Source organism: Ornithodoros turicata, chromosome 1 (assembly GCF_037126465.1).
Source record: "Ornithodoros turicata isolate Travis chromosome 1, ASM3712646v1, whole genome shotgun sequence".
Classification (NCBI taxonomy): Eukaryota; Metazoa; Arthropoda; class Arachnida; order Ixodida; family Argasidae; genus Ornithodoros; species Ornithodoros turicata.
The window spans coordinates 198875998-198902175 of record NC_088201.1 but is presented as its reverse complement, the minus strand read 5'-3'; the positions used below and the strand labels follow the sequence as shown (position 1 = coordinate 198902175).

General features: G+C 45.7%; 2 protein-coding genes across 2 annotated transcripts; one reads left to right on the top strand and one right to left on the bottom strand.

Annotated features, from left to right (window-relative positions):
• The first annotated feature begins 6943 nt into the window (after positions 1-6943).
• LOC135393315 (uncharacterized) lies at positions 6944-16193 on the top strand. Its single transcript, XM_064623789.1, has 4 exons — positions 6944-7680; positions 8090-8300; positions 11440-14558; positions 16156-16193. Exons 3-4 carry the CDS (start codon positions 11843-11845, stop codon positions 16191-16193), a joined length of 2754 nt encoding a protein of 917 aa, XP_064479859.1. The 5' UTR covers positions 6944-7680; positions 8090-8300; positions 11440-11842.
• A 3522-nt stretch (positions 16194-19715) lies between these two features.
• Positions 19716-22940, bottom strand: LOC135393304 (uncharacterized). Its single transcript, XM_064623779.1, has one exon. The coding sequence runs from the start codon at positions 22938-22940 to the stop codon at positions 19716-19718; it is 3225 nt and encodes a 1074-aa protein (XP_064479849.1).
• Between the last annotated feature and the right edge of the window lie 3238 nt (positions 22941-26178).

The following is a 26178-nucleotide window of genomic DNA, read 5'->3' as shown; positions in this document are numbered from 1 at the left end:
CCACAACAGACATTGCTGCCGCTAAAATTAAGGGGGTGGCGCAGCAAGAAATAATTTGCGTGGAGCAGCATGTCTTCCACATACGTATGGGGTCCACCAGTCCTCTTTTTTTTAATATCCTTAGGATTAGGCAATAGGAATTCAGCTTACATGTGCCTCGTTCCAGCCTTGACAGTTCTTCTGGTGTCTTAGAACGTAGGCTTCGGGAGTCACAGTGTGTAGATGATGAAGGCTTCGGAAGTGGTCTGAAGCATGGAGTGCACAGTGCAGAATTTTCACCGGTCACAACGCTTGCATTTTGTGATGGCTTTACCAACCCTGTTACACGAATTCTCTGTAATGATGAGAGCACGCTTGCAGCACTTGTCTCGTCATTGCTGCCAGTCATGCACCTCATGGTAGAAAAGAGGATTTCGATCTCGTCACTTGAAAATTTCCTCGTCAACACGAAGTGAAAGCCAGCATTTAACAGGTACACTCTTAAAAATTAACATCACCACATAGCATGCTCCTAGACAACCATCATCACGAATGACGACGTTCTATTCTCCTACTTTGTGCCGATTATGCATGACACAGCATAGGCTCCGCCTCCCGTTTTCAAGAAATCCGGGCGAGAATGTTGTCATTCCGGGTGATGGTTGGCTAGGAGCGTGCTATGTGGTGAAGTTCATTTTAGGTGTACTTTAATTTTTATTAATTTTTTTATTAATACTGTAAGCCAATATGTGGCCCAAACAGGAGTGGCATACATGTTTGACACCATACTCAACAGTGAACAACTAAACAGAACTCAGTAAATTGACCCATCAAAACACGATCATACACTATATCTATTAAATCAACTTTTTATCAACACCGCAAGGCATTCTATTGAGAACAAAAATATAATTGCTCCACGTTACTCATAAAATTACCTGACTCAAAAATACTTCCGGACAATGAATTCCAATTTTCTATCGTTCGAGGAAAGAAACTATATTTAAATGCATCAGTTCTTGCAAAAATTGGTGCTAGCATTTGTTCTCGCTGACTGTGTCGTGTTCTTCGTAACAAGGACGGTTTCACAGTTGGTAAATTTAATGCGACATTTCCCATCAGACCCTTATGAACAAATAATATCCGACTACTTTTTCGGCGCAGTTCAAGTGTCTGAATGTTGTTTACCTGCGTCAGCTTACTAGGTGAGTCAGTTCTTCTGTATTTCCCCAAAATGAATCTTATCGCTCTTCTCTGTACCCTCATCAGTAGTGTAATATCCCTATTCTGATACGGGTCCCAAACTACTGCTGCATATTCAAGTTTTGATCTAACAAATGTGTTACATGCGACTAGCTTTGTTTGTGCCGGTGCATATTTAGGTTTCCTTTGTATAAATCCTAATTTCTTCAGGGCTAATGCACAGATGTCAGAAATGTGATCAGACCACGTTATTCAACTATTGATTGTCACCCCCAAGTATTTATACTTCTGTACTTGGGATATTTCTTGACTCCAAAGTAAATATGGGAACTAACTTTTTTCTTGAAGTTGCATCATTACCGTCTTATCCAAATTAATATTCATTCCCCATTGGCTACACCATTCTAAAACTGCTACCATAGAGTTCTGTAATAATAAATGATCGGCATGGCTCGTGCCCTCCTTAAAAATCACACAATCATCTGCAAATAGCCTTACTGAAACACCTTCTGGAATCACAGTAAGAATATCATTGATAGAAATTAAGAACAACAACGGTCCCAATACGCTTCCCTGAGGGACACCGGAATTAACAGCACACATGCCTGAAGGACAATTACTAATTTCTACAAACTGTTGCCTGTCATTGTGGTATGTTTAGATCCATCTCAAAACAAATGCAGGGAGCCCTAAGCTTTCCAAACGATATAACAACTTTCCACGTGGGACTTTGTCGAAGGCGTTGCAAAAACTTTACACAAAGGCTTTACACAGCCGACAGTGGACAGGGTAGTAAGTTTTAAGGCCCTATAAGTTTCATTTGTCAGAAACTGTCTCCGTGGGTGCGTACAGGCGCTCGCCAGGTCTCAATCTAAGATAAGAGGTCTCCTTCCAGTCAGCTTAATCGTTCATCTCCGACGTTGAAAAAGGCTGCTGATGCTGTGCTGTTGGAGTGGATGTTTTGAGTTGGATTTTTTATGTCAAGAATTTGGAACCACTCCCCGATCATCTTCATGAACATGACAGTCGCAGCCGCGGCCTAGAAGAACCCAATGCCGTACTGCTGTCCATATTGCTGTAGCCATTCCAAGGTTGCTACAACTTGTGGGGAAAATATGTGGACAGCTCGCTTAACATTCTTTTTTTTTTCTAGGTTATTTGTGAAAAGGCGTTTTCGTGTCAAGCAGCGTACTGGGGTGATTATGTCACCTGACGTTTGCTGGATGTCAGCAACGTCTTTTAAAAGCTTTGATGACACATTCTGACATTCTACCTGGAAATGTTTGTCATCTTATAAGAACTGGGATCGAATGTTTTTTACTGCGTGACAATGATTATACCCTACCGGAAATAACTTTATTGGTCTCCAATTTGTACTGGCATATCGTATTATGAAAATTGGATTCCAATACGATTAACTGTAATTGGAACCAATATACCACGTTTCGTTTGCTTACAATAAGGCCTTCCAATATGCCAATTGCATATCGTTCGATATCCAATACGACACTCCAATATGTCACATATCGTAAATTGATTTCTGGAACTGGAAAGCAATGCTGTCCGAACCAATGTAGTATTGGAAATGCAAAGCTACTGCTAGCTCCATCAGTACGTGTTTGTGTACTCCTAACAATGTATGCACTGGAACAATGACTAAGTGACACAAGCAAAAGTGTGGAACAGATGCATATGATATATGTTTCTACTTTTTTTTCCTCATCATGTCTCCCAGCATCTGTTCAATGTATTTGTTGGCCAGTTGGCTCCTCTCCTTTGCTCCCTGTTCGCTCGGGTGCAGCTTAATGTACCTGCGGTAGGCCCCTAATGAAGAGAAAGAAAAAAGGTCACATCATTAACTATCATATAAACAAATAAATATCCTAAACAGTGCAAGTAACAATGCCACATCATTTGTGCAGACTGCCTCCTGACTACGAAGGTTATCGATGACAAGGATATTCAATGTAGCAAGGATGTCTGTGGGGGCACCACAATTGGAAGCACAGCTCTGTATAGTTGAACAGCACATGGCACGATAGTGCACATGTCGAAATATTGCATTTACACAAGTGCCATATATCAGAGCTGAATTTATTTTTTTAGTCCTTTTTAAAATGTGTGTTTCGGGAGTTTTAAAGCTACATGCGCATATCGGCCAAGTTGGGTGGACAGCAAGTTGCATGACAAGCACTACAGTCACGCATAGAGGAAATAGTTTGAGAGTATTCTACATCACATGCAGCATTCAGTATTTTCTCACATACACATTTGTGCTCACATCTGCCAAGGCAGTGTAGGCGATGAAGTGAAGGCGAGGAGGTGAATAGGCAATCAGTCAGGCAGCCAGCATTGCTGCAAGAGTTGAACACTTCCCAGTGCACTGCCACTGCACACTGCAGTGTGTTTGAATTAAGCATGGATATCTGTGGACTAAAGAGGCTGCAGTGTATGATAATATATAGCTGCAAAGCTATAAAATGAACGAAACATGAAGGCATACTCTTCACTGCCGCCAGCATCTTTGGGGTCAAGGTGTAACGCTCACCGGATGAATTTATTGACGTCCGGGATACATTATTATAGGATACACGCCTGTAAACTGTTTAAAGACAGAAAAGCCTCGAACACCGTCACACACGCGTTACATGTCATGCCGCCATCTTACATTGTCTCTCCCTCTCCTCCCCCAGTCTCTTCCTCAGGTCTTTCTCTCCGCCGCCTCGCTGGCGCCCCATCGTTCTGTGCAGGAAAAGCGCCCTTACAGGCGCCCACCCCTAAGCGGTGACTGCTCGGATAAACTGCTACTTTCGCTACATTCGCCCACCCCAAAGCGGGACACGGATCCGAAAGCGTTCCGTGGTCCGCCCAACAAACACAACCACACACTCAAAAGTTGCACAACAACCACACCTGGGCACACTTGTCAGCGCGACATGAAGAACTACAAGGAATGTCCAACTTCCTCTTCAACCTCTGCTGTTCGCAGCGTTGCGCGTTTCAGCCGGCTGATATGTTGAACTGACTGCTTGCCATCACGTTCAGCCACTTCATAGAGGTTGTGTCCACGTTGTTCAATGACCTGGGCAGGTGCTCTCCACCTTGGTGCAAACTTTCCAACAATGCCCTCTCTAGCATCTGACAGAGTCATCGTCTGTATCCAGACTAATTCTCCAGGTTCGTAGGTTACCTCCTGTCGTGACTTGTCATAGTCCTTCTTTTGGCGAGTACTTGATTGATTCTGATTTTCACTCGCCCTTTTCCAAAGGAGTCGGAAGTGCTGGAGCTGTTCCTCAACAGCTGGCACATCTGAAGTATCTTCACTTTGTAACCGTGAGGCCAAGGGCGTTCCGACGCGCCGTCCGTACTGAAGTTCCATGGCTGTATACCCGACTGACTCGTTCAGCGAGGTGTTGATAGCGTAACAGAGTGCCGGTAACTTCGTGTCGCAGTCTTTGTGTTTTTCTTCTAGGTACGCCATCAAATATGACTTCACGTTGCGGTTTGCTCGCTCCACGGGATTGCAGTGTGGGCTGTATGCAGGGGAATGCTGAAGCTCTATTCCCCATAGCTCTAGGAGCTCGCCAAATTTGTTTGCCCGAAACTGTGGGCCGTTGTCTGTGATAATGATCCTTGGAGCCCCTATCTCGTAGAAAAGATAACTTAGTCGCTCCACAACCTTTTCCACGGTAGCTTCCGACAATGCGGTAGCCCACAAAAACTTCGTGAAAGTGTCCTGAATCGTGAGAATCCATCTTTTTCTTCCCGCTGTCAACGGGTATGGTCCCATGAGGTCCACACTTAGTCGATAGTTCGGCCCATGAGGTTCTCGGAGAGCCATTACACCAGCAGGCTTGGTGTTTGTTGCTTTTGTTGTTTGGCATATTACACAGGATGCCACATAATCTCTCACCATGCCCCGCAATCCAGGCCAGGTGAACTCTTCCGATACCCGGTGGTACGTGCGTTTGACACCGCCGTGTCCCGCGGTTTCAGCATCATGGCATTCGCGTAGGACTTCGCGTATTCGTACTTCTGGGACCATCAGGCGCATATGGCTACCACCATCGTTTTCTATCGGCTGATACCAGAGGGTCCCGAGCTTCTGACATTGTTCAGAATGTTGCTGGCGGTATTCCGCGATCCAAGGGCTATTTTCCTGATCCAAAGAGTAGTGATAGATATTGCATTTGGTAACAATGGGCCGCTCAGGTTACATGCGACACGCACACGCACGATAAGATATATCAGAAAACAATGGAAATCATGTATCGATAGTGTGAACAATGGGTTCCCAGGTTTCAATAACATGCGCCGCCAGGATAAGGTAACGGTTAACTCGGGTAAACAATGGGAACTCACGTGTCGATAGTGTTTGATGGGCACCTGGATGCACGTTTAATGACATTTAATAACACGCAATGACATGTAATAACGCGCAATGACATGTAATAACACGCAAATGACATGTAATAACACACAAATGACATTTAATAACAGGCAATAACATCTGATGACATTTAATAGTATTTTTCCGATCGGGTTGAAGTCAGTCCGTCACCTGGTTTGGTTGCCGCGTCAGAGCGCCAGGTAGTTTCGGTTCCCACCAAGCGCCCTCTAGTTTTCAAGCTTTGGCCGTCTGTAGTTTCGGTTTCGGTTTTAAATGAATGGACGCCAAGCTTGGTTGCTCCACGTGTAGTTCTGGTTTCAGTTTCGAATTCCTACGTGTTGCCAGATGCCCTCTGGTTTCAAGCTATTGACCGACTGTAATTTCGGTTTCAAACCGCAGCACGCTAGTTTCGCTGTGACAACGTCAACGCAGGTTTTTGAATGGTTACCAGATGTCCCTCTAGTTTCAAGCTTTTGACCGTCTGTACTTACGGTTTCATTTGACAAAAAAATAAATGCCGCGTCACAGCATGATTTTTTCCCCCATTTGATAAGTACACTCAAATAATGATGTACATCAGAGACCAGACAACACTGTATATATTCCTTTTTTATTTCAGCACATTATTTTACTACTCTTTTATTCAACTAACGAAAGATATGTTACAAATTACTAGAGTCTTACTTGACTTCATCCTTGTACAGAAGCAATCTGCAAAAACAAAGGGAAAACGAAACATCCTGTGAATGCTCTTCTCAATCAGGACAAAGTCTACGATGACTCAAATCTCGATCAGGTGTCACGCAACAACAACAAGCAGCATTATCAAAGAATCGGTTAACGTTTTCCACTTTCCGATATGTCTCTGTTACTGTGTCATGCATTTGCATAGGAGTACGACGTTTGGAAGTAAATAACCCAGTGACAACAATCACAATAAAATAGAGGTGTTCTATACACGCACATTTCCAAACTTGTGTTGCGCATTGCGACAACAGCATACAACGAATCGAGAAGCATTGCATGACTACGTATTGCGGTTACCAGCTGTGATGGTTTCGAAATAAAAATAACAAAAAAAAGGCATAAAGACAAGAGGTATACTCACATCCTTTCAAAGTTGCGTCGTCGATGAAGGTCTGATCGGTCTCAGTCGTCGACAGCTAGCTTATAAGACCCTTCATTTTTGTTTTATTTCAAGGGAAGGAAGGATCACGTGAATGCATCGTGGACAGCTTCTCCTTTCGCAGGAGCAGCATGTGAAATGCGATACCTCTTGCCGACGCGCTCTTTTTTCTTCTTCTTTTGGTATGATAACACAACCGCGAAACACCCTTCTGGCTTTTTCCAAACGCTCTTTGGTAACACCAACCACACACACACAAAAAAGAAACCGTTATCGCCCTCGCAAGATGAATTTTCGACTGGTGGTATACGCTGTCTGCCACGTACGAGCTTCCAGCAGTGAGTGTGCCACGTAAGAGCCAAGTGATGTGAGTATTTCAAACCATTTCTTGTGTTACAGTGTATCTTATAGCTAAATGAAATGCGGGCATGTATTTGTTTTAAATTCTTTTTATTGTTTCGCTCAGATGAGACAGCAGAGACATGGTAGCCGATTTCGAAAGAGTGATACCGTAACCGCTGTGCTTTCCATTCCCAATGAGTCTTGCAATATTGTACACATTGCCGGGACATCGTTCTATTACTTGCCTGGGTTCGAAGCTTATTTCACATAGCTTCGAGCACTCGAAGTTATAATAATTGTGCGCGACATTTGCTTCTTTCAAGCAATGCCATAGTTGACGTGTATCATTTTGCGACAGATTTACTCCGTATCTCGTCGGATGACCATTGCTGAGCCAAAGGCGTACGGCAGTTACTGCAGCTGGACATCGGTGGACGTAGATGTTATGGTCAATCTGAGTCACGGTAGTGCATTTTCCCTGTTTCAGTGTTGGTTTTGTAAATTCTGTTGTAGCTACGAAAACGAACAGGGAAACAGCACTCAGAAAGGACAAGGTGTAGCAGAACATCTCCGGACATCTATTTACCATGACGACCTACAGTAAAATGAGACAACTCGTCATGGATTTCAATATTTATTGGTAAGCGTCTTTGGGTGACAACCTATTTTGCAACAGGTCAATTGTCATGTCGTTTATGTACACAGCCAGGTAATGGTAGCCAGTCTTCATTGCGTAGTACATGATACATAGACTTTCGGCCACCAGTTGCATTACGTCGACGTCACGATCACCGTAATAGCTGAATATTGAGCTCATCTGTTTTCCCCATTCGGAGACCAGGTCGAACGGGTGGTCGGATAGGTGCTCACACTTCCTGTGCACCCGGGCATACATTGTTTTTGAAGACTCCCACACAGTCTTTTTCGCGGGAAGGTTCAGAGGCAGGGACTGGAACAGGAAAATGTCTCTGGTTATCTTAAATGCTGCGACGAGCACTGTGTCGTCCGTTGACTTCGATGAACCGCATTCTAACACGTCATTCCAACAGGTATGAGGACGGCGACATTTTCCTTGGAGTTGATGATCCTGGGTAACGTCCCGCATGCCGCACACATCATCACCCGATTGGGACCAGGAATCGCCAGCGTTGGTTGGCTGTTCGACATCGGACCAGTGATCGCCAGTCATTTCGTCGTCGGTGGTGGCAGGTAGTTCTCCGGAACCCAAGTCCTTCTACGACTTCCAGAAGGTTGCAACAGGTACTGCACCTTTCCATTCCGAACGCGTCTTTTTATAATGCGGTGGCCCTTTCCAGGCTGCACACGTGTTAATTCGCTTGCATAAAATTGACCTTCAATAGGTTCTTCCTGCTGGTCACGTAAGAGATAGGTATTCGGGTAACCAATCTTGACTGCTCTCACCACAAAAATTTCACGCGTAAACGAACCAAGATAACTTTTGACTAACTGGTGTCTAGACTTTGCTATTCTGACAAGCTGGCCAACGCGAAAACGTGGCTTCTCTGGGGGTTTGCTCGGAGTAGGATAGAGCTTTTGTCTAAATAAATGCTCATTTTCTTTGTTGACATCCACAGGTCGTGCCGACAGAGTTCTATGAACACGATGATTATATGCTTTGACCAGAGGCTGTAAAATTTTCAAGTACGATTTATGTCCCTGATATTCAAAAGCACGATAAAGTGGCGTCATAAGACTTCGAATAGATCGTTCTGCAATACTTGCTTTCGTATTTGAATTAGTGTGGAAGAGAGATATCCCTTTTGATTTTAAAAATGCTCCGACTGACATATTGGTGAACTCTGTACCTCTGTCTGAATGAATCAGTCTCGGAGTCCCAATACGTCTAAAAGCGAGTCTCAGTCCACGTATAATTTCCGCTGCTCGTTTATTCTGCACAGGCACTACAGCAAGCATACGAGAAAATGCGTCGATACAAAACAAAAGATAGCGAAAACCCTTGTTGTATCTCGACAGTTTCTGAAGGTCTTTCAAATCTATTTGGAATATATCCTTCACACCCAAAACGATGGTCTTCCGGAACTGACGTGGTCGCTTAAGTTCTCTGAAGAGAGAGTACACATCACTGGTTTCCAGGAACTTGGCAACCTTCGCCGGCTTTTCACCGATCGCTCGTGCGAGTCGTTGAACACCACCTAGAGCACCAGGATGGTATACGTCCACGTAAGCAGCCATTAGCACAATTTTCTTCCACGAACACGAAGTCCATCGAATGACAAGTAGGCATTTATAACGGCTGCCACGTCACCTTTGTACCAAGAGGGCGATCGATTGTGCAGTTCGTATTTTATAAGCTCGATGACGGAACTACTTGGAACAACGCGAGAATGACAGATAATCCTTCCCTCTTCATCTATCGCAAATACGGTCTTTAGCATCTGCAGAATGGCGAGGGCCTTCTTCCTGTGTCATGCGGGAAAATGCACCAGAATGTTTTCGTCCCGAAGGTAACCACAGTGTTCCTGTTGCGTTTCCAACGTGCTCAATACCGGTTCCATTCTCGAAGTCTCTTAGCCGCTCTTGTGATAACCGGAGAAATGCGTCGACGAGGTGTCTCAGGTGTAAACGTAGGACTACCGGCTGATGGCTCTGCAGTCTCCTTTTCAAGTCGAGATGGATGTACGATAAGTGTCGGTATATTTAGCTTGACCAATAGTGGTAGGATCCTCTCGAGATACGCGGGTCGCCACACATTTCGCGCTCTTGTGACCAAATAATAAACAAGGTCTACAACGTTGGTATTTGGTATTTGTTCACCATTGACAATGAGCTCAAACGTTTTACTATTCCAGCCGAGCACGGGTTTTAGTAAACGCAGTAATTGGCTTGCTCTCATCTTGTAGCCGCTGCTCATAAAATTAACGATGGCATCTTCCTCCTCGTCCGCTTGAATCTGTGTCTGCTCTCTTGTCGATGCCACATGATTTGTCTCCTCACCTGCTGCACTAGGCTGTCTTAATGTGTTCGCGGGAGGATGCAATAGCTTGTGCAAGTACTGGATGATCTCCTTGGCCTTGATATCATCAGGCTCCTGTTTATTCAATATCGACGGAATAGTGCTTTCCCGATAGGGAACAAGCTCGTATTTCTGCATTATTTAAATGCCGATTGCTTTTGCGATGCTTTTGCCCGCTAAACTTGAAACGAGACCTAACAAGGGGGGCAACAAAAATTGCAAAAACCCGCCGGACTGATGAAGAATCCGTTTAATTTTCTTCACATCTGCACGGTCTTGCCTGGAAGCCAGTGTCCTAATGGGTGTTGCAAAAGACTGCAATTGCTTTTTAACTTTCGCCGGTACGTCGATGTTTCCTTTGCAGAGGTTCATACAAATCTCCCTGATTGTTCGTAGCTGTTCCCTGCTGGCATGTTGAATCAGGTTGTAACGATCTTCCCCTGTCTTTGCTTCAGCGATCATACGAAGGAAACGAATGTGTTTGTTAAGCCTTTTCATGACCTGTATACGATCTGTCTGTGATCATCCGGGAAAATGTTGGTCCACACCTTATAGTGATCGTTGCTCTGTTGAGACAAGTCGATAACTAAGTATGAGTATGGTTTCTGACAGGCATCTTTATATATCGTGGGCAACAAATCATTTCGCCCGAAAATCTGCCTGGACAGCATACGCAGCTGGTCTGTAGTGCGTGGTGAACGAAATAAAACGAGAGCCGTGCTATTGAATTGTATTGTGCGATACAAAGGGTCGTTGACGAACAGGTATTGCGAGATGAACACAGCCGTGATTGAGAGGTGGTGACACCCAGCGATATAAAATTTGCAGATTTCTTTGAGTCTTTGTCGGTCGGCTAAACAGTCGTCAAATATAAATAATGAGTGGCTATAATTCTCCGGATCTGCAGGGATGTCTTGACTGAAATTTACTTCAGGAAGAGTATCGAATACCGGCTGCTTATAAAGATAGATATACCATATTTGCTTGAACGGTTTGTCAAAGAGGACAGCTCTGTGTTTAATTAGTCGTGCCACGAAGGTGGATTTCCCACTTTGACTAGCCCCTGAAATTGACACCGAGGCAGGCGTCACGAACCTAAAAGGTGCTATCACTGTCATTTCGTGCAAGGGAATGAAGTCTGGTCAAGATACGTTTCGTTAGATAAACAAGTCCGTGCTTGCAAACTGCAGGGAAAAAAAGCAAACTGCAAAGGTAGGTTCGACTGCAGAGTTGACGATGTAAAAAAAAAAGAAGACTCCTCAAGGTTGCCATGCTGGCAACTTCTTATATAAGAACTGTCTGACGCTCAGCTCCTTCACTCTCGAACCTCCTTCTGAGGAGGTATGGTGTTCAGAATGATGAAATATTTTGCAGTGTTCTAACATGTGCTCCTTTTGTTTTCAGTCGGTCCAACGTGTCCGAAGGATCATCGTCGTCATCATTGCATCAGTGTACAAGTAAGCATCATGTCTTCGTCGATCTTGCATAAACTTGACAAGTTAAAGAAATGTGGAGAGTTTCAAAAAATGGCGACAATTCCTAAAAACATCAAGTATGATGTGGTTGATGTTAACAAAATTGAAACGAGGTATGGCGAGGCGGTCTACGTAGAAATTATGAAGGATCACGAGCACGTAAAGGTGTTCCTTCCAGCTCGGTTTCATAAACTAAGCACTCAAGACATCGAAGACATGAGGAACACGAGCGGGCTCTGGATGGAGAAGAAAGAGCGAGTTGGAAAAGAGGGGAAACGTCTTCTTTCGCCAGACATCGTGTTCGGTCAATCCGAGTAAAAAAATAAAAAGAAATGGTGACATGCCACCTTTGTCCTCCGGCCGATCGGCAGCACTACACAACAGCGCTGGGACTTCAAGTTCATCTGGCTAACGTTCATAACCTTGCAACACCCTGTATCCCATTTTGTGAGACACTCTGTACGCTCCGCAACTATACCAACCGCTATGAGCTTCATCTACATGACAGAGACGACGACGGGCAGGATGTCAGCACATTCTTTCATGAAAACGGACGCTACCTTGCCGGTGTACTTCGACATTTCGGATTTCCGTTACGCTTTTATGTTTTGCTGAAGGCGGAACTCGGTCGACATACGCCTGAGGATGAGATCATATTTGTCACTCAATTTATTCCTTCGAGTGTGCATACGCTGTGGTCGGAACGAGACGTAGAACGTGCTGTCATTGAAGTAGGCACTGAAGTCACCAACAATTTAGAAAAGCTTGAAATGCAAGGGTCGGGATTTTTCTTATTTCGAATTCACGCCTGCATTCTTCATGTCGGTCGTCTCGCACCACAGCTCATTGGTTGTACCGACTTTGAATTGCCAAACGAATTGAAAAAAAAGTGTCGGTGTCTTCTGAATGTCGACCTTCACGAGGATAGTGAACAGAACATGTGTTTCGCATTTTGCGTACTTGCCGGTCTACATCCTGCAAAGGGTTCTTACAGACGCAGAGCTTCATCCTACAGGTCATACCTGTCTCAATATGTATTTCCAGAGACGTTTCCTGTAGTGTTCCCGAAAGATGTAGAAATGTTTGAGAAGCAGAACGATGTGAGCATTAACGTGTACGGTTATGACAAAGATGAAAAATATGTTTACCCGATTAAGGTTGTTGACGACCAGTGCAAGAAGCATGTCGACCTACTGCTGATTGACTTCCATTTTGTACTCATTACTAATTTCAATGCTTTGTTCACACCACCTGGATATTTTCACTGCAAACGGTGTACGATGGGTTTCACCACCCCGGGTGTACTCGCCGATCATCTACTAATGTGTAAACAACAAAAAGTGTCCAAGACTATTTTTCCAAAGAAGGGTGAGACACTGTCGTTTGCCGGAGAGCATTTGATGTCGGAAGTTCCCTTCTACTGTGTATACGACTTTGAGAGTGTACTATCACCGTGTTCGGGAGGCGGGAATGTCTACGAGGAACACATCCCTTCATCCTTCTGTCTCCTCGTCATACGCTCGTGCGATTCGTATGTCTTGAAGAAACATATTTACCGTGGTGCAGACTGCGTTTCCGTTTTCATGGAACTATTGCGTAATTTGCATGATGAGCTGTATGCGATGTTGCACGAGACTGTGCCCTTGCAAATGACCCCAGGAGACGAACTCGAACATTCTGAAGCCACTCACTGTAACATCTGTAAAGAACCATTCACTAAGAAGCAGAAAGTGCGAGACCATGATCACGTAAGTGGAGAATTTCGCCAATCATTGTGTCAGGGATGTAATCTGAAACTGCGGATACCACGGAAAGTGCCCATCATTGCACATAATGCCAATTATGACCTCGGATTCATAGTAGCTCATCTGCACCTGCTTCGGAAGACAGACATCAGAGTGATAGCCTCCAGTTGTCAAAAGTTTAAGGCTATAGACATTGGTGTGTTCCGCTTCATAGACTCGTTAAGCTTCCTCAATGCTAGTCTCGACACACTGACGAAAAATCTATGTGACAAAGGTGAATCTAACTTCAGGTGTCTGCGTCAGTTTTTCGCAGAGGAGGACTACTTCAGGTTGGTTGTACGTAAAGGGGTTTTCTGTTATAACTACGTTACCTCTTTTGAACGTTACGACGAGCCCTGTTTGCCATCACGTGACCAGTTCTTTAACCAACTGAACGGATCAGAAGTGAGCGAGGAAGATTACCGCCATGCGCAAAATGTGTTTGAAAAATTTCAACTCAAGAGCCTGGGCGAGTACTCGGATTTGTACCTTCTGACGGACGCATTGCTTCTGGCAGACGTGTTTCAAAACTTCCGAATATGGGCGTTGGAGACGCACAAAATTGAACCACTTCATTTCGTGTCACTCCCGGGACTAAGCATGTCTTGCGCACTAAAAATGAGCCGGATTAATCTGGATTTAATCCACGATCCCGATGCCTATCTGTTAATTGAACGGGGCCTGCGTGGTGGTATGACCCAGTGTTCAACGCGAATGGCCACTGCAAATGTCCCAGGGACAGATCAGTACGATCCCGAAAAACCAAAGACCATAATTCATTACATGGACATAAATGGACTCTATGGCACAGTGATGCGTGAACCACTCCCATTCGGAGACTTTGAATGGCTGTCACCCGAAGAGGTTGCAGGTTTAGATGTAACCCTTGTTGCAGATTATGCAGACGTTGGTTATTTTTTAGAGGTAGACCTGGCCTACGTACAAGAGCTCCACGAACGACATAAAGATTTACCGCTCGCGCCCGAAAAAATGAGCGTCCCGTATGAGTTGCTTTCGGATTATCAGAAAGACCTGATGAAAAAATTTAACCTCCCACAGCATGATATAGAACCGAAATTACTCCTTACACTGCTTGACAAGAAGAAGTATTTTCTTCATTATCGCAGTCTAAAGTTGTACCTACAGTTGGGTCTTCGGCTCGAGAAAATTCACCGGGTGCTCAGGTTCAAACAAAAACCATTCCTGCGATCCTATGTTGACTTCCATCATGAACTACGCAAGCAGGCAACCAATACTTTCGAACGTAACCTGTACAAGAGTTTAATTAACTCCGTATATGGGAAAACATGTATGAATGTACGAAAGTTCGTCGACTGTCGCTTAGCAACTTCCGAGGAGCAAGTGTTGAGATTCTTGCGTAAACCGAACCTCAAACAATTCAGGGCTCTAAGCTCTAACGTAGTCTTGTTTCAGTTCGCTCAATCGATAGTCCGTATGCGACAGCCTCTGTACCTGGGGTTCACTATTCTCGAGCTGTCTAAAGTCATGATGTATGACTTTTATTATAACAACTTGCTTCGGGTAGCCCCGGACACAAGGCTCTTGTATATGGACACAGATTCTTATATCGTGATGCTGAGCGATGAGAAGGCCCTTGCGGAGCTCGCCGATACCCACCTTGATACATCTGGTCATTCTTGTGATGACTCGATGTATTCTACGAAAAACAAGATGGTGCTAGGAAAATTTAAGAACGAAATGCCCCACGACCACATCCTAGGGTTCTGTTGCTTGAAACCAAAGCTCTATGCACTAGACCTCCATAGTAAAAGACGATACAATCGTGCTAAGGGGGTGAAACAATGTGAAGCCCAGAAGTTGCATTATTCAATGTACATAGACTCTCTTAAGCTTGGTGAAGTGTACAAAGTTTGTCAGAACCTCATTGTGCGCAAGGAAAATATAAATAAAAGTGTATGTGTTACGAAAGTAGCTTTAAATCCCCTAGACACAAAGCGTTTCATTTGTGAGGATGGTATCCACACGTTACCCTTTGGGTACGCATCCAATGGAAAGATGTAGACAGTTTTTATGCATATGTTGCCCTACCTGGCTGTTGTTGTTGTAATGCTGTTTTTTATATATATATATATAAGATTGTGCCTGTAACGACATGGAAATAAATACAATTTTATTGTGTCAAAGTACACTGCAACATGACATGTTGTCTGTCTTTCTTGGGAATTGCTTCCGTACAAGGACGGGTACCAGCTTGTCGTTCAGCGTGAAGTTCGTTGACGAAAATCTCTGAGTGCACTCTCGGAGCGAGAATCCACAAGCGAGCATGCTGCCTACATACAGGCAGTAGAGGCCACATGTAGCTGATCCATAGCCCTGAAGTCTTTTCTTGTTATAGTAAAATGACCTGGTAGGATGAATGAATTGGTAGAATTCTTTGTAGACGGGCTGAATGCCGTAACTATCAAAATACGTAACTACATTGTCACCGGAAACATAAGTCATGGTCCAGTGTTCACCGTTACTGCTCCTTGGAGCTGTGTTAATCACATAAATCCCGGGTATGGCTTCCTGTCTTGCGATTTCATTGCATGCAAAGGTTCCCCGAAACAGTTCTCTGGTGCAGTAGTGTCTACTGAATGCTGCATAGAACTGCCACTCCTCCATGTATATTTTTCAGACAAATTTCACTCGTCTGTCTTTGTTGATTTCTAGCACACGTGGTGTTTCGGATACAAACAGCACCGTAACTGCTTCTGTTAGATTGGCAGCAAACGTTAGGGTCAGACGAACGTTGGCTTGAACAACAGGACAAAGAGCATTCACTTCTGCATCTGGAGTCAGATGGTAATAAAGCATAAATGTCTCTTTTGCATACGCAGCTGGAGCTATTGGTATATCCTTGCGTTTTAGTTTGTGAAGCAGGTGTATATAGGCTTTGGAATAGATGTCTCGTTGGAAGTCGAACTCATCCGTGTACTGTTGTCCACCAACGTCCAGTAGTGCTCGTTTTAGTTTGAAGTTCTCAAGCTTGAATGGGTTTCGTGGTCTGCTACCTTGGTAGGCATCGCTCCTGACCATCAATACTGTTAACTTGGAGGGAACTCGCTCGCTGTACAAGTCGTCAAATATCACCTGAGATTGGTTAGGGGCGATGGTTCTGTACTTAATTTCCAGTCCTCGGAGAAGGTATACTGCAGGTGTTGTTTGAAGTCTTCGTTCTATACCAACAAGTATACTCGGCGATAACTGAACACGTCGGAGATAGAGCACGATACGTGAAAATTCCACGGTGTGCTTTTCTGTTGCACCATCAGCTTGCAAGAGACGAAAATCATCCGACGCTTGACGTAGCACAACTCGAATATCGGTTCCGTTAAGAATGAGCTTCTGTTGTTGACATATGTCGCTGAAGATTGGGCTGTACATGTCACACAGTGCCGATCCTTTGGTTCGCTTGTAACGAGCGAAAACTCCTTTTGAATCAGATGTGGGAGCATATACCTCACTCGTGCCTAAAGGGTCTGGCTCGTATAACATTGCTGAAAGGGTGTGTGTCTGAGTTACATTGTTGGCATTCGTAATGATGTCCAAGTAGGAACGGTAGCCATAATGTTCGAAACTCGAAACCAAGGTTGAATTCAGGTAGATATGTACGTGTTGAAACAATGATGAACCAAACGCTTGGACAGGTATGACTGCATCAGGTGTTGTTGAAGTGCTTGTTGTAGTTACCGCTGGATCTCCATTCTTTCGAATGATCTTGCACTGAATATGCAAAAAGCTGGATTGAAGATCAAAGAAGCCCCCACCGAGTCCCGGAACATTGTACTCGATCACTCCGCTTGATGTCGGAGCAGATACTGGGAAAAACTCGACGTATTCAGACTTCTCCAAAGCAAAATTTGTAGGTGGAAGAGAGAAGAGTTCCAGCTGGTTTGTAGTACACAGACAAGAATCTTTATGCACTACTGCAATAGACATTTTTTTTTTCTGTCAAGTAAAGAAGTCAGATTTCCTCCGCTTCTCCGCAGGTCGAGCTTTTTTAATGGCCTTGCGTTTTCTTCCTTTCCCTGTGAGTCTCTGAAGTAACTCGTCACGAGTTTTATGCACTGTGCGGTCTACTCCTTTCTTGACGGCTTCTCGAAATGATGCTCCTTGCTGGACTTCCTCGGCTATATGTCTTCCAGTATCAAGGAGCTTTCTTCCAACGTATGGCGCTACCTTCTTGGTCAGTATGGGCAAGAAACCCCTCAATACGTCACCAAATATGCCTCCTCCAATCTGATAAAGCTCGGGAGCAGTATAGTGTGGTAGATGCTCTCGCTTTCCTGCACCAAAATGTGCTATGCAACATGGTGGGTTTGTTATATACATTTACGTAGGTGGATCGTCAACCCGACACGTCCAGAGCCAGAAATGAATGGAATGAAATCACCTATCTCGTTTGCCAACTCGATTTGAATGGTTGTCAATTCCTTCGCAGATACATATTTATAGTACAGGTTTGTGAATAAATAAGACATCACATCATTCCTACCCTGGACTCTGAATGGTATCGATCGAAGAAGTGGTGCTGTCACGTCACCCACAAATTCGTTCTCGATGACATCGCAGTATATGAAAATATAGTTTTGAGCAGGGAATAGACAAACGTCTCGTTCGGCGACTGCATAACTTGAGAAAGTTGTCCTCTTTCCGAAGCCCAACATCAAAGCCAAATAAGGATGAAAGGTCACATAGCCATCGTTCATGCGTTCCAGGTGACAAATTCCGTTATATGGGTTACATACGAGGAGACGAGCATCTTGCGACAAATGAAGTTTTGTTCGATAGGCATGGTTAATGGAATTAACGAGGTCCTTCCCCGATTCGTAGTAGCCTTCTGGAACTTCATACTTTACCGTTCGTGAACGATAGGTAACTATGTTAATCGTTTCTTCCGTATCCACCTGGTATTTGAGTAGCTTCACGGGTGACCCTCTGTCCAACTCTCCACAGCCGATTATCTTTTCAGCCATGCCAAGCTTAGCGGCAAGAGTTGCGCTAATTTCCAAACCATAGTTCAGAGGAAGTTGTATCTCATAATGACCGCTACCACGTATAATTCTTGTCTTATGCTGCAAATGTTTTGCTAAAAATTGTCTCAAAGACAAGAGAATGTTTTCATTAGCGTTGAACTTGACCTTTTCTGTTGCTTCAATCGTAGAACCAAGGAATGTCGTTTCCGATATACTATTGACTGTGTCAGTTACATTTTTAATCGCAAAAGGGATGTTGATTTCTGTTAAAGCGGCCTCCCACCTACCCTCCAACGTCTGTGGATGGGCTAGCTTTACTCGGAACTTGCTCATTGTGTTGTCGGGAAACACATCCAAAGATGCATTTGAGAGCAGGTTCACATAGAACTGGTCAACCATGTTTTTTTTTTCTTTTTCTGATGAAATTTCTACGCGTACGCTTAATTTATATCGCCAGAAAATGCGTTGACGTTGTCACAGCGAAACTAGCGTGCTGCGGTTTGAAACCGAAATTACAGTCGGTCAATAGCTTGAAACCAGAGGGCATCTGGCAACACGTAGGAATTCGAAACTGAAACCAGAACTACACGTGGAGCAACCAAGCTTGGCGTCCATTCATTTAAAACCGAAACCGAAACTACAGACGGCCAAAGCTTGAAAACTAGAGGGCGCTTGGTGGGTTTGAAACCGAAATTACAGTCGGTCAATAGCTTGAAACCAGAGGGCATCTGGCAACACGTAGGAATTCGAAACTGAAACCAGAACTACACGTGGAGCAACCAAGCTTGGCGTCCATTCATTTAAAACCGAAACCGAAACTACAGACGGCCAAAGCTTGAAAACTAGAGGGCGCTTGGTGGGAACCGAAACTACCTGGCGCTCTGACGCGGCAACCAAACCAGGTGACGGACTGACTTCAACCCGATCGGAAAAATACTATTAAATGTCATCAGATGTTATTGCCTGTTATTAAATGTCATTTGTGTGTTATTACATGTCATTTGCGTGTTATTACATGTCATTGCGCGTTATTACATGTCATTGCGTGTTATTAAATGTCATTAAACGTGCATCCAGGTGCCCATCAAACACTATCGACACGTGAGTTCCCATTGTTTACCCGAGTTAACCGTTACCTTATCCTGGCGGCGCATGTTATTGAAACCTGGGAACCCATTGTTCACACTATCGATACATGATTTCCATTGTTTTCTGATATATCTTATCGTGCGTGTGCGTGTCGCATGTAACCTGAGCGGCCCATTGTTACCAAATGCAATATCTATCACTACTCCAAAGCCCATTCGGCACTGACATCAAGGGAGCTCACTCTTAGGATGGCTTCGTTGGAGCTTTCCAGTTCCGAGTCCCACTCGCTACGGTTCTCTTCACCGTGGTCAACCAAAGGTGAGACTAGGTCACTAAATAGGGTGGCGTGACAAAGCGTCCGCACAGCAGTTGTCACTTCCCCTGATTTTCTCCATTGTGTAGTCGTACTCCTGTAAGGTGAGTGCCCACCGGGCCAGGCGTGCCGATTTGCATTTGTTGTCCTGTAGCCAAACTAATGCACTACAGTCCGTACGGACGGTAAACTGCCGTCCAAGCAGATATTGCCGGAACTTGCCCACGGCACTCACAACCGCAAGGCACTCTCTTTCCATGACTGTGTACCTCTGTTGTGCCTCCGTCAGAGTGGCGCTCATAAACTCCAGTGGGTGTTCGAACCCAGTGTCATCGGTCTGCAATAAAACAGCCCCAACTCCTACAGCGCTTGCGCCAGTAGCCAAAATGAATGGTTTGCTGAAATCAGGCAACCTTAGTGCAGGAGCACGAGCCATCTCCTCTTTCAGCTTAGTGAATGCGTCCTCCATTCCTTCACTCCATTCCCATTTTTTCTTGCGTGAAGTTGCCCTCGCAAGAGGCTCTGCTATTGATGACGCGTGTTCGAGGTGTTGGTGATTCCAGTTTACCATTCCAAGGAATCTTCTCAGTTCCCGCGTGTTACGTGGCCGTGGGTATTCCTGTATAGCCGCACATTTTGCCGGATCGATCTCCACACCTTTTGCTGATATGACGCGCCCTAGGAACTTTAGTTCGTCACGGAAGAACTGACACTTTTCCAGGTTGCAAGTAAGGCCACTTTGCTCCAGTCGTTCCAGTACTTCGGTGAGCCTTTGCTCTAGTTCTTCTCTTCCGCTTGCAAAGATGATGATATCATCCAAATACACCCAGCATGTGCGCCCAACTAGTCCCGTCAGAATTCTTTCCATTATGCCCTGAAATACACCGGGAGCACACTTCAACCCAAAGGGCATCCTTGTGAACTCGTAAAGGCCGTTCGGGCCCTGGAATGCCGTGTATGGAATGCTTTCCTCGCTCATTGGCACTTGCCAATAGCCGTGCCGTAGATCCAGGGTTGTGTACACTGTGGAACCCGCAAAGCTCCTCAATATCTCCCGCATATCGCGCAACGGTGCGGCATTTCCGAGTTCTCGCTTATTTAACTCGCGATAGTCCACACAGATCCTAACGCTGCCGTCTGCTTTTCTTACAGGCTGCAGGGGAGAGCACCAGGCGCTTGTACTTCGCCGAATAATTCCCGCCGCCTCCATCTTCTCCACAGTTTCTTGTATCTCCCTTTGCCACGCTACCGGGAGGTTTCTGCAGTAGACGCGTATCGGCGGGCCCTCGGACATGTGCAACTTGCACTGGTCTCTAGGATCTCCCGTCTTCCCAATCCTGTCCGAAAATACACTTGGGATTCTGTCCACCCATTTTGATGCAACGCTGTCACCAACGAGGTTGTTAACGTACATCATATCATCCGTCTGAGCAAACGACGTCACTTGATCCCGCTGGTCCGTGAGCAGACGGTGGCGTACCAAAAATGACGCTCCCAGTACGAAATCTGTAGCTTGTACCGGTACCACCTGGAAGGGTATCCACTCTGTTTGATCTCTCCATGTGACCTCGATGTCTAATCCACCAATAGTAGTCAGGTTACTGTTGTCATGTTGGTACAGTTCGAGTCGTCCAATGCTACCCCTACGAGTGTTGACCTTTCCGCTGGCATTCCGCAAAAACTGTACGGATACGAGGTTCGCGTCTGATCCACTGTCCAACAGCGCACGTGCCACTTTCTCCCCAACCGTCAGTTCTATCACTGGCCGGTGGTGTAGGTCGTTCATGGGCAACCTGTCCGCTCTTGTGTTGATGTCATAAAGTCCAGACAGTTCGTTCACAGATGTTGACACCTCACAGGTGAGGCCGCACACGTTGAGTTGGGAGCTCACTTCTTCCGGGTCCCCCACGCCCGTCCTCTGGAAAGCTTGCGTGGTGCCTTCCTCTTCAGACACCAACACACACGTCACTCGCTGTTCCGGGAGAGGTTCACTGTCACGCGGGCTCGGCGGTCGTGGACAGCGGTTTATGAGATGCCCCATCTCACCGCACCAGAAGCAACTCCGTTTCTCCTTCTGGCTTGTCGCTTGGCTTGGCTTCTGGTTTCTTGAACCCTCTTTGACAATCTCTGACCTGTCCTTGTCAGCTTGGTCATCAGCCTTTTCTGCCGCTGCCTTTCTTTCCCTCTTGGGTGTCTTCTCCTGTCCGGGTAGACTACTCATTGTTTTCTGGCGATGGGTCACATCATCTAAGGCATCAAAATAACGATTCAACACCTGAGTCAGCTGCTCCACCGTCGTGCACTCTCGGACGTCTGTATGCCACTGCAGCTGGGCTGGCAATCCCTCATAAATAGTAGTTAGGAACTGCGGCGACGAATCTCGAAATCCTGCTCGATGTACCAGTGCACGGACGCGGTCTACATAGTCCGCAGGGCGCTCATTGCTTGCCATTACAACGCGGGATAGAGCCAGCTGTGCTTCTCGAATTCCCCGAGTAGACGTGAAGCGCTCAACAAACTTTTGACGCCATGTCTCCCAGTCACGGAATGTTCGAGCCGCCATCTGTCCCCACTCAAGGGCATGACCTACAAGACGCTTGCGCAGTGCTACAATTGCTGCTCTGTCGGACACGCAGTAGGTTTCTATCTCGTCTTCTACACGACGTAGGAATAACAAAGCGTCGTCGTTTTTGCCGTTGAACTTGAGACCCTCCAAGAAGTCTCGTGGCACTTCCAAATTGTCATTATCTCCCTGTCTTGAGGACTCACTTGAACGCCAAGGCTCATCGTTGCTCTCCCACCTTGTCCACGGCTGCGTCCGGCGTTCACCAGGGTTCAGATGGTATCGAGCACCAAGCAGTGATCCTCTCTCCGGAGTTCCATTCAAGCTAGATTGCCCGTCCACCTGGGCAGCGAAAGGGACTCCCGTAGCAACCACTCTTGCGTGCACGTCACTCGACACGCGGGGATATCCAACACCCCTTCTGTCGGCGTTTGCCGCCGCGCCGCCGAGATTCTCTACCTGAACCGTATCGCATTGCACAGACGCATCAACGCCCGGGACTTTGGACTGTCGGCCGCCGTTTCGACATTCTTGGGCGACAATTTTGTCCAATATCTGTGCTAGAGCATGTATCTTCTGGCTCACCTTGCTTTCAAGCGTAGCCATGCTTGCACGAAGCTCAGCGATGTCGCCTTCACGAGCGTTCGCCTCATCGGAGACCTTCCTTTTGTTCTTCGGCATGACCGTCTTGTTGTGTCGCTGATCACGGCTTCTTCAGACGTCGGCCCGCTAGCTCAACTGTAACGCTCACCGGATGAATTTATTGACGTCCGGGATACATTATTATAGGATACACGCCTGTAAACTGTTTAAAGACAGAAAAGCCTCGAACACCGTCACACACGCGTTACATGTCATGCCGCCATCTTACATTGTCTCTCCCTCTCCTCCCCCAGTCTCTTCTTCAGGTCTTTCTCTCCGCCGCCTCGCTGGCGCCCCATCGTTCTGTGCAGGAAAAGCGCCCTTACAGGCGCCCACCCCTAAGCGGTGACTGCTCGGATAAACTGCTACTTTCGCTACAAAGGCACGGTTTGCCTCCGCGTCTTTCTTCCTTCGGCAGGCAGCCCCAGTCACACTTCGGCACATCAGCTCTTCCGGAGACCATACTGTCCTTGCCATATCCTTGCAGAATTTCGAGTCGCATTTAACCTTCATCAGCCACTGGTACCGCTCGTTCTTGATTTTGATTCCGCTGCCAAGTACGACCTGTAAAAGAGGACACCCTACACTTTAACTGGAATTTCAGGTGTCCAAACAGATCATCCATCATCATTTCATTTGGCTACTTCTTGTTCACCCTGCAATCACTACTGGCAAGCATCATTTTACAGGCTGAGTCCAGACGATGTTAACATAAAGGGCAATTTGCATCACGATTCAACATGGAGCCACGCCATCTGACAACCTCAAGCTATTGAGCTAAAAAGAAAAGTGTGCATTGGCCAATTCAATCAATTGAAAGGGGGTGAGTCCCTAAAATGAATATCAGCTCAGGCAAACCATTTAGATTTTCTTTTAACTGTAAAAATTAAAGTTTTGACATGTAGCCTTGCATCTATAATACAACAGTATTGTTCAACCTGTTCAATGTGTGTGCTAGACGGTAGACACAGGAACACCAAAGAACACAATGGTCACACGTGCTGTCAAACAGCTTTAAAGACTTAGCAGTGAAGCTATGAAGATGACTGTATCGTTCCACTATGTTCACCCAGATCAAGCAAAAGAAAAGAGGTGGAAGCTAGTGCACCTATGGAAGTCACTGTCGCAGTATTACACAACTGCTGTCGTCATGGACTATTTCCGTGATAATGCATGCGTAGACAATGCTTGCCCGACCTACCTCATTATCAATTACATCAAATTCGACATCTGAGTTATACTCAACATCGGGATCCTCGGTTCGCATTGCCATTTGTGGCAGAGGAGCGATGCCAGTGGGAGTGCTGCATGTGCCACTGAGCTGGCCACCATTGTTACTGTGCTCCTTTTCACTCGTTGATGCAGGAAGAACCATTTGGTTCAGGGAGCACCAAACACTGCTTGGCGCAAGATCCGACGAAGAGGCCTGAGTGACCTCAGCGGTGGTCGATGAGTGACCCACGTCGTCACTGTATTGCAGCGGAGGACAAACCACAACGTCATCCAACGTGAACACGGGATGGTCGTCCTGAGAAAACATACACAGACAGAGTTAAATGAAAATGTGAATAACAACTTAAAAAAGCAGTGTAATGCCTATGGAGTGATTTCGAAACTCCACTGAAATTACGTTCACAAGCAAGAAATACACAGCTGTAGAAGTATTTCTGAAGAACACAATAGAGAGAGAGAGAAACCTGAAGAAACATGGATGCTGACTGTCACACACTTTGACTATCCCCCTTTCTTTAGGAGGTCACTGGGAATGAACTAGAATGGACAAAGGCATGCCGACTACAGAAAAGAGGATGTCAGTAGTGTTACAGAGCTCCCTACACGATTTCTTCAATAACCCTCCCTCCCTTACCTAAGTGAGTTTGCAACAGTGTGGTTTCTGTGATGGGCTATCGACTGATGTTGCTTTTGTTGGGGTGGCAGCATGCAACACGGTCACATTAAAATGTGAGGAAAATATATTACCACAAGTGTCGCTTCCGTTGTCCCTGCAGGTAGCTGGAGGAAGGTGTTCGCTGCTGTTGTGACTGTGGCTGTTGTGACTGTGACTGTGGCTGACTGCAGGTCATTTTATGGCAGCTGCGGTTGGCTGTGTGAAAAAGATATTTTTCTTACATATTGACAGGCTGTTTCAGATCGCTAGACCAAGTAGCAAGGGAGCAACCTACAATATGCCCTTATCAGCTCCTTCTGTACACTACGGCACAGCTGTCTTTCTTCTAGAAGCTCTGTCTCAAGAAGATGCACCTTCTCCTTTAGTTTACGCACTTTAGCTTCTAGATCAGAGGCGTTAGTGCTCCTTTCTCTGAGGATCTCCTTGAGTTCATGTCGACGTGCCTCCGCGTTGGCCTTCTTTTTATTCTTCGAAGATACGTTTCCTGTTTGGTTTTTGGAGACCTAGGAAAACAAGAGCATTTCATACACTGTTTGAAGGTGGCAATAAATTAAGCAAAAGACGAGATGGCATAGATGCAGGCAAGCTGGTGGATCATATCCATGATATGTAAAGCCTGAGCTTGGGCAAACGAAGAAAGGTGAACATCCACGAATTGTGTAAGGCAGGCTGCAGTTGCTATACACCCGTCGTTGAAGAGATTAGTGGCCTTGCGGTAAACCGTTTTTCATGCAGGTTTTATGAAATTCGGACTGGAAATAGCACCAACCAAGATCCACCAAAAGAGAGCCCCAACGTTTTGGAGCCCATTCGACTTGTTCAGGGATGACTAAAATGGTCAAGGGGGCTTTTATACTAAAAGATGGTCGTGATGAGGTCAGATGACACAGGTCGTGGACGTACGCGTTGGGCAGCAACCAGATGGACATTTCGTGGGGTTGATTGCTTTTCAGGATTTCAGCGTTCCCGAAGACAACGACGTGGTCACGGCATTGACAGTGTTCCGCCAGCGCACTTCTTTCCAAGTCTGCTTTTCAGACCTCGTTTTTATGTTGGCTTAATCTCTCCAGCAGGTTCAATGTCTCCCCCTACATATGATGCATCACAGGTGGCACACGGAATCTTGTACACCACACCTTGTGCTCTCTCCTTGAGTGGTAGATCTTTTGGCCAAGGAATGCAATTACCGATAGTGGTCACAGGCTTGTGGGAAACATTGATTCCTTCTGTTCCCAAATTTCGGGCTTCACTGCTGCTTCTCACATAAGGGATGGTGACTTCGCAACAGGCAAAAAGAGCCCTCCTCTAGGTTGCAACACCGGTTCCTCAGTCCTCCCTTTAGACAACCAGCCTCCACATAAAGCTAAG